At 40.0% G+C, this 14,681-nt stretch overlaps 1 protein-coding gene across 1 annotated transcript in view; it reads left to right on the forward strand.

Annotated features, from left to right (window-relative positions):
* Positions 1 to 14,681, forward strand: part of NCOA2 (nuclear receptor coactivator 2) — a 196,165-nt gene that overhangs the window by 156,877 nt on the left and 24,607 nt on the right. The window contains exons 14-17 of the mRNA XM_050892444.1: positions 7,252 to 7,462; positions 10,591 to 10,800; positions 12,820 to 13,035; positions 13,679 to 13,808. Coding sequence (XP_050748401.1) covers positions 7,252 to 7,462; positions 10,591 to 10,800; positions 12,820 to 13,035; positions 13,679 to 13,808 — 767 coding nt within the window. The remainder of the gene's footprint in view (positions 1 to 7,251; positions 7,463 to 10,590; positions 10,801 to 12,819; positions 13,036 to 13,678; positions 13,809 to 14,681) is intronic.

The raw sequence follows: 14,681 nt of genomic DNA on the forward strand, positions 1-14,681 counted from the left end.
GCATTGAAGGCAGAGATCCTTCAGTCCTCAGTAGTTGATATCGGACAAGAACGTAGAATTTGGTAATCACCAAAAAAATTATGTCTGTCTAAGTAGATCAAAATCATGGCCTTCAGATGGTTTACTCCCCAAGAATTAAATTTCTAAAAGAATTAAAATTTCCTCTTTCATGATCTCTCTGGACTAGACAGGAAACGGCTTAGCATGTGAACCCATTTGCAAAGAGCAGGTTTTGTCCCCTCTAGAAGTTAGCTGTCCAGTCCAAGTCCGACAAGCTCCTTTTATCATTGATGGAAAACTAGAAAAATACTCCGGGACTTTTTTTATCTTATCCTCATGTCTGTCTAAAATGGGGGAGGTAAGCTGCTCTCTAGTGATGTTCCCATTGACTAGTGGTACCCTAGACGGCTAGTTTAAACTAGCTGCCTTACTTTTTCGTGACTAAAGAAAGGCAAGTTGTGTCTTACCCAAAATGTAAACATGTAACTAAGACTAACTTTAAAGAAAGAGACTTCGGTGTCTACAAGCATTGCCAGCCTCAAGCATTTGAAAATCAGGTCCTCAGTATTATGAACTTTGTGAAGTGAGTAGTCTATTCATTTTTTATTTTTAGGCTTCGTCTTTCTGAGGTCAGGGGAGGGATTTGAGGGGTTTGGAGTATGGACTATGGATCTGTTGCCTTTTCTTAAAATTTGAAGACGGAGATTGTCTCCCAGGAGAGAGGGAACTGGAGGTACAGGAAGGTCCAGGAGTTGGGGCTGTTCAGAAAACCACGAAGCAGTGCAGGAGTCGTGATAAAGTGGTAAGGGCTGAAGTGCTCAGGCTTCCTCAGCGCCAAGGTAAGGAGAAGCCAGTCCTGCAGCTGTGATGGAAGGCTGCTGGATAATGACAAAAGGGCTTTTGTTGCTCCCGTTGGTTGTAAATAGAGTTTTAAAACCTACTTAAAATGCAGTGAAACCTGGAGCTGAATAAACAGGAGAAGTCCAACGTGGAGTAGGAGAGGAAATGGTGGGGAATATAAAATAATGTAAGCATTTATCTAGCTGAAGGCCAAGCCTTTAAACAAATAACCACTTTACCCCAATTATAAAATCACTGAAAATATTTAGCATCAAAAACTCTTCAGCTTTGGAAGACGGTCTCCCACAGGAAGTGCTCGTTGCCTAAATTTAGATCAAAGCTGGAACTATTTAGTACAAGACTAGAACACAGATTCTTGTGCTAAATTCTTCCATCCTCCTGCGTCCTTCCCCCCCCTTCTTCCTCCCGTATGTAAAAATTAGCCGTGTGCTTGTGTTACCTATTTTGCAGGTTTATTTAAAACTTCTCCTCCCCGAGGAATGTTGTATTTTTAAGTAATTAGTCACTGGAGTGTGCAGTTTCTCTGGAAACTGCAGTGGAGCGGCAGTGGGATGGCCTCTGCAAGGGGGGGATCTGGGTGTTGGGAGGTAGCAGAGCCATTACGTTTTCTCCTTTTACTTTTGGTGTGACTTTCTGAGCAGGAAATGCTTTGAAGTGCACCACTGTACTAAAAATAGCAGTCTTCTAGGTAGCGTGTTTAAACATACACTTCTGCAGAGAGCAGCAACTGACAGGAAGCCTTTCTCAAATGGCAGAGAATATTTCCAGTGCTGCCGTACCTTTTTCCCTTCCTTGGTGGGATGATGGTTATCAAGCTCTCTTAGGCTGATTGCTATTCCAGTTAAGGCAACTGTGGGGGAGAGGATGAAAGAGAGACCTGCTGGGGAGGCTCAGCGGAGCTTTTCCTACAGCACCAACAGTAGTAGGACTGTTGCTGTCAAGCACCACAAGTGCTTGTATCGTTCCCTACTATTAAAAAGGGAGGGCAGTGGAAACAGGAGTCCTGATTTGCTACATTTGTAGAGTGTCCCGCAGCAGTAAGCCTGCCTTCTCCCACTCTCCCTGCCAGCGCACTGGCTACTACGGGGCTGCGTGGTGGGACTGCATCCTGCACCTTCCTTCCCTGTGCACCGCTGCTTGTGCTGTCCCTCGAAAAATCCCTCATTGTGCTTCTGGCTGCAGCCAGCACAAGCTGCTGCTGGTCAGGAGCAGCCCATGTAGTGGTCAGCAGATGGTCAAATCTGACAAGGACCGGCTAAGAGCTCGGGGGAAGGAGAGTGAAAGTGTAGGGGGACGTCAGAGAAGCATCATGTGCTGAACAGTGTCAGATACTGCCTTGCTAAAGAAAAATTTTGTTTAGCCATATTGTTTTGCACTGCAAAACCCTTCTGTAAAATTGGGCGTGGATGATTATATTCATATTACAGATGAAGAAACCAAGATGTAGAAATTTGAAGTAGCTTATTCTCTGAGAAAGCACTTGTAGTGTGGAATAAAATCCTTATCTCCGTAAGTGTACTCTCTTCATTTTTAGCCAGCAGACAATATAGACAACCTGTTTGTCTGACAGAGACTTTGCAATGCCAGTCTCCACCAGTGCTGTTCCGGAAATCATCTTAAGCATGTACCTTTTTGTCCTAAAACTCAGAAACTGTTCTGGTGTTCCTCACACACTTCATCAGCTCTGCTGTCATCTTGCTTTATGTGGAAACCAGTATCTTCCCAATACTAAAATATTTTCTTTATACATGCCCCTCATCTTCCAAAAACATAGTTCTTGATTTCCAGAATCCATTAAATTAATGAAGGACATTGGTTTCTTCTTGAAATCGTATCAAAACCTTAGAATGGGGATTCCATTTGCTGAATGTCTTTCAATTAGAGTTCTGTTTCCAGAAGTTAGTAGTAGATTAGCCTGATAATATAACGGGATTTCTAGCCAATTATATGTTTATTGCGGCTACCAGGGAGAAAAAGACTATATTGATTCCACTTCTGATTTAATTTTTCCTTCTTTTGTAATCCTTTAATCTATGGCCAGTTTGGAGCAGGAATTTGGTTTTGTTTACCTTTTATGGTCAAATGTTTTGCCCATGCTATGGAGGTAGCTAATGAGCTAACTTGGGCTTTATATAAGGCAGGTATAGTTTCAAGTTGTGTCCCCACCAAAAGACATCCTGTTGTAAGGAAGAAGTCCCAGATGCCTCTGTCATATGTGGTCGTAAAGGAAATGTATGCATGTATGAAGTTTGGAATACAGGGTCTCAGTGCAAGCCATGGGCATTGCCCGTGGTGGAAAAGAGATCTCCAGAGAGTTTAGGACCTTACCCAGTCCTTTACAATCCATGGAAGCTAGACTTCGACATAGCAACTTTTGTAAACCAAACTTCATGTTGAGGTGTAACTGCCTTTCAGTAGAGCTGAAAAAATTCTGTAAGCAATTAACACTTTAATCTGCCTTTCTCTACATGACAGTGATAAGTACTTTGAAAGTAGGTACTTTTTCAAATGCAAAAATATTTCTAAGCACAATTTGTCCTATGTTTTCTGGCACTTGGTGTCCAAGTTCTACGGAGATTGTTGTAATTGCATTGCTTAGAGATAGTGAAAATATGTGCACAAGAACTTTCTTGTGATGCTTAGCACTTTATCAGGTTGTTTTTTTTTTTTTTAATTCATGACAATTGTTTTACAGGGAGGTTAGGGTGTGCCTTCTATTTACATAAAGTTCAATTTAGACCATTAACAAAATAAATATCGAATATAAATAAAAGAAAAATCCCATGAAACTAACCAAGTAAATATTTTAATGCTAGTTTCTGCGCATAAGGTGCCATTTGAGGGTGGGTCTGGAAAGACTTAGGCTAGCATCATAGCTTGGTCTTAATTCTAAATCTACCTTGGAGCTTTTGCAGCAGTTGAGAACCCTCATCTCATCAAAAAATAAAGATGAAATATTTGATATTGATTATGTTAAGCAAAAAAAGGAAGGTTATGTATTTATGTTGTTATGATACATCTGTTGTATTTGGCCTTTCTTTGCCACTTCCTGAGAGGAGTTAAAAGCATCTTGGGGAGTGCAGTTTTCTGACACATTTGGATCAATATGTTCTTTTCTGGCTTTGTTTTGGGTTTGTGTTTTTGTTTGGTTTTTTTTTTTTTACATCTGATGTTTAAACAAAGAATTGCAGCAGCCAGAATGTTAAAAAAATTTTTAAAAAGGAAGGAAAAAAAGACACAAAGTCCTGCACAAAACCAAACAAAAAAACTCCTGCAACATATAAAAATTCCCTTGACTGTTGTCTCAAATATGTTTAATGAAGGCCATATGTCTTAATTCCCCCAAAGAGTACTGAATTATCCTTCTATAATTTATGATACCCTACATCAGTCTCCTCTACTGGCTCTTGCAGTCTTCTTGTACCAGATCTCCCAATGCTCAAAATGCAGCTCCTATAAACATCACTCGCGACTGTCTCTTGGAGCGCCTTTTAAAATCTGCTTATCACCTGTCCGCACAATGATTTAGGCTTCTATAATCACATTTGATTCCTCCTGGCTCTACCGTTCTGTTGGTGTGCTGTGTCCACCCAACTGCTTGTAAGTGCCTGGAAGGCAGCGAGTCAGCAGGGGGATTTGCCAAGAGCAGGTAACGGTGGACGAGCCTGTTTTCATTCTGCAAGAGCGTAGTGGGCTTTCTGGCATAAGAGAAGCAGCGTATGCCTTGTGTCTTGGTTTGAGTAAGGCTCTTTGGCACTCTTACGCCTGGCATTCTCGTAAGCAGATTAGAGATGCATGGTCAAGATGAAACTGCTGTGAGTGGGTAGGAAGCTGTTTGGAAATCCTTACATACAAAGTAGTTATTTAAGGATTCACTGTCAAAATGGAGGTGCTGCAGGAGCTCGTGCAGCATCTAGAGCTGCTCAGTGTTTTAGTTAACCTAAATGACCCGATGGGAGAACAGAGCGTATGCTTGGTAAAGCTGCGTGTGACACCTGAATGTCTGCAAATACACTGGAGGACAGAATTCAAATTCAGCTGCAAACAGGAGATATGGAGGAAAAATCTTAGAAGAACGTTCAGGATGAACAAATGCTATTTATTATAATCAGTCAAGAATAATGTCACAGATTTAAAAAAAAAAGGAGGGGACAACTGGCTAGATAGGACTTTTTCAGAGCTATGTCTAGGGATCATAGTGAGCACAAGATGAGTGAGAATCCGTAATGTCATGTAATTAAAAAAATCACAGGCTTTTCTGGAATATGCCATCAGAGTGTAGATAAATTTTCTGCTTTACTCAGCAGTTGTAAGGCTTCATCTTAAGTCCTGTTCTGGACATGGCACTTCAGCAAAAGTGTGGATCAACTGAAGACAGTCCACAGGAGCAACAAGAGTAATAAGAGGTCTAGAAAACAGGTTATATGCTGAAGAAAATTCAACAGGTTGAGATTGCTTATTAACTTCAGCTTGAAACCCAAAAGGCACATGTTTTCAAATACAGAAAAGTTAGAAAAAGAAAGGGGAACACAATTTGTTCTCCAGATTCAAAATACGACAGGAAGGAAGGGCCTGAATTTCAGTGAGGGAGATTTTGCATTGACACTGAGGAAAAAAACTCGAATAGTAAGGATGGCAGAGTGCTGAAACCAATTCCCCAGGGAAGCTGTGGATTTTCTGCCACGGGATGTCTTTAACAAGAGGCTGTATGAACTCCTGTAGGGAATGGCATACACTGATTTTGCCTTGAGGCTTTAAATTTCTTCCAGTCCTCTGATTCTGTGATTTCCTACCATTTTGCCAATAACACCAGCTTCCAGATCACCCACATGCTGCCTTTTAATGGAGTGAACTCCTTCCTCTTTTGCACCATATATTCCGATCTGTAAGACTAGGAGGTGATGTGGAAGGAGTAGAGAGTAATACCGTGTTTATCTGCAGCCAGTCATCCAAAAAAAGGTATGTAGAGATGTAACCTTGAGGCATCTTAGCTACCTTTGAATAAAATAGCTGGGCTTCCCAGGAGCAGGTTAGCTGTGGCAGCAGGAGTTTAGTACAGACTAATGTGCACTGCTTCCTAGGTAGGCTGTGAGAGCCTAGATAGGTAGTTTAAAGCCATCTCAGGTATTTCTGCATTATCCTGTGATCTGCAGCGTAAGCTTGCTCTCAATAAGTAATGAGTTAATGATGTGGCAGTAGGACAAAAAAGAACAGGAAGAATTGTATTTCAGTTGTGTGCATGTTTGTGGTGTTATTTCTCGGTTCCCCATCCTTCACGGCTGGCTGCTCACTCTCTGCCTCCTTTCCGTCATTGCACATTTCCTAATGAAGGCGCTGATTTTGAGTAGGTTTTTATCATAAGTACTGTCATGAAATGTTTCCTGTGCAACTTGGTGGTAAGTGAGACTGGACTGCCTGTTGGTAATTATTACCCAAAAGAGTTTTACCCTGTTCAAACGTTTAGGATTGGAGAATATACTTATAATAATTTTGAGATTTCAGTCAGAAAAAGTTTTTCATTCTGAGGGTTTATAGACAGAGAAGCTGTCCAAAAAAAACCATACTGGTGAAAATCATGTTGATTTTCATTTTTTATTAAGAAAAACATGCAGGTCAGTATTTACGTTAGTATAGGATGAACTTAAATTTTTTCCCATGTTTTATTTCATGATAAGTTTCTATTGAATTGAATGTAACTAGATTTCTCTTTTTTTTTCTTACCATAGAGAAGTTATTTTCACTGATTTGGGAAGTTGTGAGCAAAATAAATTCCTAAATCTAGTAACTAGTTGACAGGTTTTAATTTATAGAACTTCATTGAAATGTATATTTCTTGCCAGTTAACTTATATAGAGTTATTCAGTGTTACAGTTTTGAATGTAACAAAGAAAATGTGTATGGGGAATTGTTTTAGCCATGAAGCAACTTTTCCATCATATGCTTTTAATCAAGTCATAAAGAGACTAGAAATATGACTGTGCTGAAAGGAATATTGGTTATACCTACATAAACCCCCATCTTCATCACTGTTGGATCTCTTCCCTTGCCAAATTATCCCTGCTGTCTGCGCTGATCAGAGTGTACAGGGAGAATCTCCCCTTTGCCTGAGGTACGGATCGTGTGGATTCATACGTCCCGATGCCGGGGTTTTGAAGGGGTGCCGGTGCCGCACCGGGCTACCCAAATGCAAGGCAGACAAGCCCTGGGAAGCTTACACAGTCCCCTTTTGACAACTTTGTGAGCTTCCTCCACATCGGGCTTCTTGCAGGAAGCATCCGAAGCCGGTGCAGGCGTAACGGTTGCGGGCTGCCTGGCTCGGCACAAGCAGGACGCCAGCAACAGGCGAGCAGCGATGTGTACTGTGGGTTTGTGTTTTTTTTTTTATTGCAGCCAGGCAGTGAATTGGATAACTTGGAGGAGATTCTGGATGACCTGCAGAACAGCCAGTTACCGCAGCTTTTCCCAGATAGCCGCCCAGGCGCGCCAGCGGGCTCGGTCGACAAGCAAGCCATCATCAATGACCTCATGCAGCTCACCAGTGACAGCAGCCCCGGTGCGGCTGTGGCCACCCAGAAACCAGCAATGAGGATTTCACAGAGCAGTGAGTCCGCCTTCCGCGCGTGTGTAGGCCAAGTTTGCGAACCTGCAAAGCGGCGGTCGTGGTCGTGGTGCCCCTGGGTCGGCCAGGGAGGAACCGGGCAGCTCCTTGTCCTGGTCTGGTCTTGCGTGATGACATAGCGCCATCTGCGGTCGTCCCATTTCGAAACACATGTGGAGGTTATGTCTAATTCACACAGCACCCTGGAAGTCCACGCCTCTGAGGAGTTTTAAGGGGTACCCTCAAAATAAATGAAACGTCCCCTGCTATGCTTATGGGAGAGCACGTGCGTTTTGTTGTGATGCAGATCACTCCTTTCCAGCAGCTCTTTCAGTAAAAGGGACAAGAGAGGCTTTTCTAAGCGTGAAGGAGGTCTTCTTCTAAAACCACAAGATTAATAGAAAGACATATGATTAAGAGGAATGCCCAAGTTTAATTTGAAATTGTGGCTTTTAATTGAGTCACGTCTAGCTGTCAGTGTTCCTTAACTTTATTAATTAACTTACAAATTAGCATTGAAATGTTGGTCTACCGCCATAGAATAATGGAAAGCGAGCAAGATAGGAGTCTTACCAGCTACAAATGTTGAAGAAAAGAGCGTAAAAAGCCACTGCTTCGTTTTTTTGCTCCTGTTGGCTAGGATGGCAGCATCTATTTACTTCCTTAAATGCACACTGGTGGTTTTTTTATAAAACATAGGGCTTAGATAATATTTTTAGCGATTCTGATGATATTAAAATAACACCGTGCCACTTTCAAATGAACTCAAATTATTACTTAGAAATGTTTAAATAAATATTACTATTAATAATAACTATTAATGTTTAAATTCATATTAAAACCACTACAGATCCTTAAATTATCATTTGTTATCAATGTTGCTCAGAGAAGGATGCTTGGATTTAATGTACTCATTTTTCTAAGTATGGGGGTACTAACAGCAGCAGCAGCACATAAGTCAGAAGGAAATCTCTGTACCTCTGAAATCTTTAGCATATTCTTTCTGAAGCAAGGTCTGCTGGTTCCTTTCACTATAGCCTTTGGCTTTCCAGAGTTAAACTAGCTTTAAATCTGCTTTCAAAGCTACTGGCAGTACAGTAACAGTATGATTGTAAATGAGACTGTCTTGGTGGTTAGCAGCAGTTCTGTAAGAGCAGCATCCTGTTTCCCATGTAGATTAAAACCCTAAAACTTTTTCCTCCAGCTCAGTCTTGTGTCTGTGCCTGATTCCCCTAGGGAACTTCTGCCTTGTTTTCAGTAGAAGAGCATACAGAAAACAGGTGCACAGAAATAGTGAGTGGCTTCTCATATGCTCACAGGAAAGCAATGTAGAATGCATGTCAAATCATACACAATTCCAAAAGAGGTTTGGGGTTTTTTTAAATTTTTTTTCTGAAGAAAGAACCAACTTTCATTTTAGAGGTTTTACATGAAAATACTTAAAATATTTTTATCTGTTAAAAAAAAAAAGACTTAAAAGCTGCTAGATTTGCCAAATTGCTAGAGTTTGTTGCATGGGGGACAGGGAGCCTCCTTCAGTCCCATTCTGACCAAGAGCAGATTATGTGATCTGAGCACCATCACATCTCATCAACTGTGTTGTTACTTTATGCTGCATTTCCATCTTTCCTTTTTGTAGGATCAGTGGGTGCTGGCAAAGCTACCCATATAATAACTTCCTCATCTATGTGATTTTTTCAAACTTCTGGGGCAAACTGTTCTGAAACTGTCGCTGAAGTTCAGTTTTGGTTCAATCCTTAGACTTTATGATGCCCCTAAGCTTGGGAGGGTCATTTTTGTCTCATAAGTAAGTTTTGTTTGCTTATTTGAACAGACAGTCAAGATAAAATTTTGATCTCATGGTTAGGAATTAGGTGTATGTGATGTGATGTATTTCCTATATACACGTGTAATCAAATTCACCTGGCAGAGAACTTGTATTAAAAAAATAAATATAATGAGTTCCTGTAGTCTGTTTTTTTAAAATAAGAAGAAAAGTCAGAGACCTTTGTAATAAGATGTTTCTGTACTTTTTAACAAGTTTAATAAACCTCATCTAGGTTCTCAAATTCAAAAGTACCACTACTTTGATCTAAAATAAGAAAGAAGTTCTTTAACTTCTTTGTAATGTGGTGAATATAAAAATGCAGAAGTCGCTTTAAGGATGCTGTTATATCAGAGACTCTCCTAGGGGAAGCTATCAGGAAGTATTGCAAATAATAATTTCACAAAAATGGATAACTTATTTGTATGTATTTTGTTGGTATGATTGGAAATGGAATCATAGGCACAAGGTCAGTGTTTGATTCATGTTTGAGAACTAGTTGTGCACATAGAGGATGCTTTCATGCATTGGAACATTGCCCAAAGACCAGCTGAGCCAGATGCTTGCCAGTCATGACCTGAAGCTCACTTTTTTGAGACAGCCTGCAGTTTTCTTTGCAGAGGCTGATTTTAAGAGCAGAAAACACCTCAACAGAAGAAAATAGTTATATAAAGGTGACAGTAACCATCGAGCGTGGTTCTGTTTACCAGAATATTATGGTGGAACAGCTCTAATTCTGGACTGCTTTTTTGTTGTTGCTGAATCATGGAAGTATTTGTTTTTATTAGTGACAAAAAATGTAAAAAAAAAATTTAAGAGGGAGATGTAGAAATGGGGCTACAGGATCCGATATAGACTCAATCTGTCCTTAATTTTGATAACTTCTTCAGGGGCACAGCTTATGCTGGAAAACTTTCAAAACTGAGATAATTCCTAACACTCTGCCTCAGGATGACATCTGCCTGCAATTACAGTCCTACTAGGTATAAGATTAATTGGCAGTAGTATGCACATCACATAGTGGTATATTTTGCTGTAGTGGCTCTTCTGTCGGTTAAATTGCATCATTTAAAGTTTTAAAAATGTATGTCATATCTGTTTTAGAGTCAGAATGTTCCATTTTGAAATTTACATAAAAATGTCAAGAAGGGATGTTTCTCAGACAGATACAGAGTGGGTAAATTATGCAGCATTAAATAGCTCAGCCCAAGAGCTTAAAGTGTATTTGGGTTCTTTTTTTTTTTTTTCAAACAAGTAAAGTTTCCATTCTTGTAACTTTGCTTTTTTCTTTGCTCCTCCTGTCTAGCTTTTAATAACCCACGAGCAGGGCAACTGGGCAGGTTATTACCAAACCAGAATTTACCACTTGACATCACACTGCAGAACCCGACAGGTGCAGGAACTTTCCCACCCATAAGAACGAGTAGCCCCTATTCAGTGATACCTCAGCCGGGACTGATGGGCAGGAATGAAGGGATGATAGGAAGTCAAGGAACTTTAGGCAACAGTAGCACAGGTAAGATGACTTTCCATTTTTTCAAATATACTTGAGTAACAGACTGTAGTATGTGTAACTTAATGTTGGGGTTATTACAAGTGCAGGTTATTATCAGTACTTTCCAAAAAGTCTGGAAAAAATCGTGTTTTGTGGGCTGTTAAGTATTGGCATATTTATTTTGAATTTCTGTTTCTGCATATTTTTAGTCCTGCTCTTTATGCACTGCTTTTCACCTACGTGAAAACTTCTAGATGAACACAGTGTATTGTCAATTAGAGTCTGTTCACGTCGGTGTTCCAGATTCAGCTGAGGCTTAGATAGGTAAAAATCCGACCTTTCTGCCTCGAAAAAGCAAATAAATGCACCACTTGTCTGTAGAGGTACTTCTTTCAAAACAAAATTGTGGGCAGTACTGTTGCCCTTATGATGTATCTCCACAGACCTTGGTTTTGCCCTCAGTTATCCTTTATTTATTAGCCTTAGTTCTCATTTGAAATTAAAGAAATGCTAATGTTTTCATCATTTTCTGAAACATAAACTTTTTGGGAACCATCAGATGTTGCAGTGGTATTACCTCTTGTCATGGATTATGCCTGATCTGTGGTGCATTGATTTCTTCATGTTGCCCTAGTATTGTACAAAGATACCGTAGGGGGTTTCACAAGAAAGGTCTGGCTGATTGACTTATTTCAACTAGTACATAGTCTGAGACTGTCCAAGTGTGCAACAACTGCTAAGAACTCTGAGTAAATGAATGGGTATTGTAAGTCCTTTCAGCTGGCTATTGACTGTCAAAATTTTATATTTAGTTTGCATCAGTATTAAAAAAGACATGCTGCCAGACACTGCAGCCATCCCATTTAAGCAGTTTAGAGGTCAGCTTGTAGTCTTTCAAGTGTCCTATTACTTTCATGTTCTGTATACATATTAGAGGATGTTATTCATCTTATGTATACAAGTTAGAGAGTATTATCTGTGTTCCTGCTGTTTGTTCTAGCACACCATATGATTTCAGTTGGTGGAATATGTACACAAATAGAACAAACCTTAGGATGTAACACTGAAGAAAATTTTGTACAGCAGCTGAAACAATGACCCTCTTCAGAGGGTTTTTCTCCTTGGTTATATATCACCAAATAATTGAACTGATGAGTAATAATTATTTGTGTGGCTTTTGTTATTCATTTAAGGATGTTGCAAAATGCAACTGGAGAGACCAGTAGTCCAATCTGAAATCAGTGTTTTATCTGCTGTCTTGACTGTATAAAATTGAAATGTATAAATGCTATGAATGCACGTCTTTGGGTTTGGGGGGTTTTTGTGTTGGGGCTTGGTTGGGTTTTTTTGGCTACTGTCAGAGTGTAGTACTCTATATATTCCAAGTGTAAATAAACTGTATCAGTTGTTTACAGTAGATGTAGGAGGACTTCCCCTAAAATAACGGTTATGAACTTCAGCATCTATCGGAAAGTTCCTGTGAGTAATTTCCCTGCACCGTATATTGGTTCAAGATTATCTGGGTGAGCCTTGAAGCTAAGAAGGCTCTAGGTTCCGAATGAAAGGACTTGCCAAAAGATGTTTGCAGAGTGTGAATTTAAATTCAGTCCTTCTAATTTGTAAGCGTGTGTAGCGATAACATGTTACTCAAGTCTTCATTCTCACTTAGCACTTGGAAAGTAAAGCACTGACACACACATCAGCAAACGTGATTCATTTCCTGAGGAAGGAAGTTAGGGCTATCCACACACCGTCGGCACCTGTTGCAGACTACATGTGGGAACACTTACTCTGAACAGCGTTTCGGAAATGATAAAAGGATCTTCCTCTTGTAAAATGTATAATAATCTCCAGTCCCTTGACTAAGCAGTGTAAGGCATCATTCTGTAGCTTTGCACATCTGGACGGGCAGTTGTACAGTGTGCTTTGAGTGAAACTGCTGCATTTTCGTCGCTAAAAATGCAGCTCATCAGGCAGTTGTAATGCTAAAGCTGTTCTGAATCATGTGCCGGCACCTGAGTCTGTTTGGCTTTTGTGCAGGAATGATCGGTGGCAATGCCCCTCGGCCTGCCATGACATCTGGAGATTGGGGAAGCCAAGCTCCTGCTGTGAGGGTGACCTGTGCGCCCACAGCTAGTGCCATGAACAGGCCGGTGCAAGCAGGCATGATCCGCAACCCCACAGCCAGCATCCCCTTGAGACCCAGCAACCAGCCTGGCCCGAGGCAGATGCTTCCATCTCAGGTCATGAATATGGGTAAGTCAGGGCGTGTGTGGACTTGTGCCTTTTGGCATGTGCTGGATTGTCAAAGATGAAGCAGAAAAAAAAACAAAAAAGAAAAAAAAGACTCACTTCAATTACAGATTTGATGAGAACCGTATTCCACAGTGAAAGTTTCCTGTGGAAGTCGGAAGGAAGGTGTGTAAAACACTAACTTTTAATGCATGTATTGATGTGAATAATTCCTGCTACTCTTTAGCTTGACAGTGGTGTGGCCAAAGAAAGAGGATATGAAGTTGCCCTTGTTTATTAAAGACTGTGGATTTTTTTAAGAGGAAATGCTGTGAACATTATCGTTGTTCTTGGTCACTTTTAAAGCAAGTACATTATGATACTGACTATATACTGTCTTTTTTTATGCTTATCTTACTAATTTTTGCATCTATGATGTCATATCTGCTATTTTACGGTTTTGAACCACTTTCAGAGTTCTCATGTTATTTTCTCAAATTTTAAAAGCAATTTTTAACCAAAAAATCATGATGCTTTTAAGTGTAATGTTACTGAAGTCTTAATGTTTTTGTTTGCTTTTACTGTAACATAGATAATTCAATGGAAAGAATTAACATGAAAGTAGATTCTTTTCACAGAAGTTATGCAGTTATTTTTCCTTGATTAGGGCCATCCGAATTGGAGATGAACATAGGAGGACCTCAGTATAGCCAACAACAGGCACCTCCAAATCAGACTGCACCATGGCCAGACAGCATCTTGCCTATAGATCAGGCATCTTTTGGTAATCAGAACAGGTGAGTCTTAATGTCACATCAAAACATGGAGAGATTTTACAGGCCTATATTTTATACACCTCATGGAAACAAAGTTCTACATAAAACATTCACCAAATGTACATCAATTTAATGCTTGTAGTATTTTATGCTCATGAAATGTATACATGTTCCAATAATACTTATAAGTGGTCTCTTTGCCATTTAATGTGTTGGAAGAATTGGAAGTTCTGTATCACAGTGAATGCTGCCAGTGCTTTGGGTAGTTGCACCATTTTCGCCTCTCAAGCATTCATGTGGGCATGATTCTGTCTGACTTTGCTGTTCTTATTGTTAACAATTGTACTTAACATTGTGGGAAGTATATGGAAAAGATGTGGAAAAATGCCAGAGCCTTTGTAGTTAAAACATAGCTGTCTTTTCCTGCAGCAGGGTAGCATTTTAAGTAGTGCAGGACATGGTTAAATTACATTTTGTTTGGAGTTTTTTAATTGACCTAAATTCTGTAAAAAGCGAGGAAGGAAAATGAAGTGAAAGGGAGGCTGCCTCTTCCCTGAAGTTAGCTCCTTCTCAGGTCACTAGAACTACAGTTTGATCACAACTCACTAGCTCATGTGCAATGTATTAACTTTGTTCATTATTAAGACTTTTAAATACTGCCAAAACTATGAAAAGCAGTTCACACTTCTTAAAAAAGAGCCATGTCTTCTCCAAAAAGTTCGCAGCTTACATTAGAGAAACTATATATATATATGGACTGTATAAGTGATACAAAATGGACAAGTAAGTGAAAAATGTTGAAATATTTTGAGTTGCATAAGTTGGGATATTTTTCAGTAGTAAATGGGGGGAGCGCTGAAAAGAAAAGGAAGAGGAAGCAGTTGGAAAAAAGTG

This window comes from Gymnogyps californianus, chromosome 2 (assembly GCF_018139145.2).
Source record: "Gymnogyps californianus isolate 813 chromosome 2, ASM1813914v2, whole genome shotgun sequence".
In the NCBI taxonomy this organism is placed as follows: domain Eukaryota; kingdom Metazoa; phylum Chordata; class Aves; order Accipitriformes; family Cathartidae; genus Gymnogyps; species Gymnogyps californianus.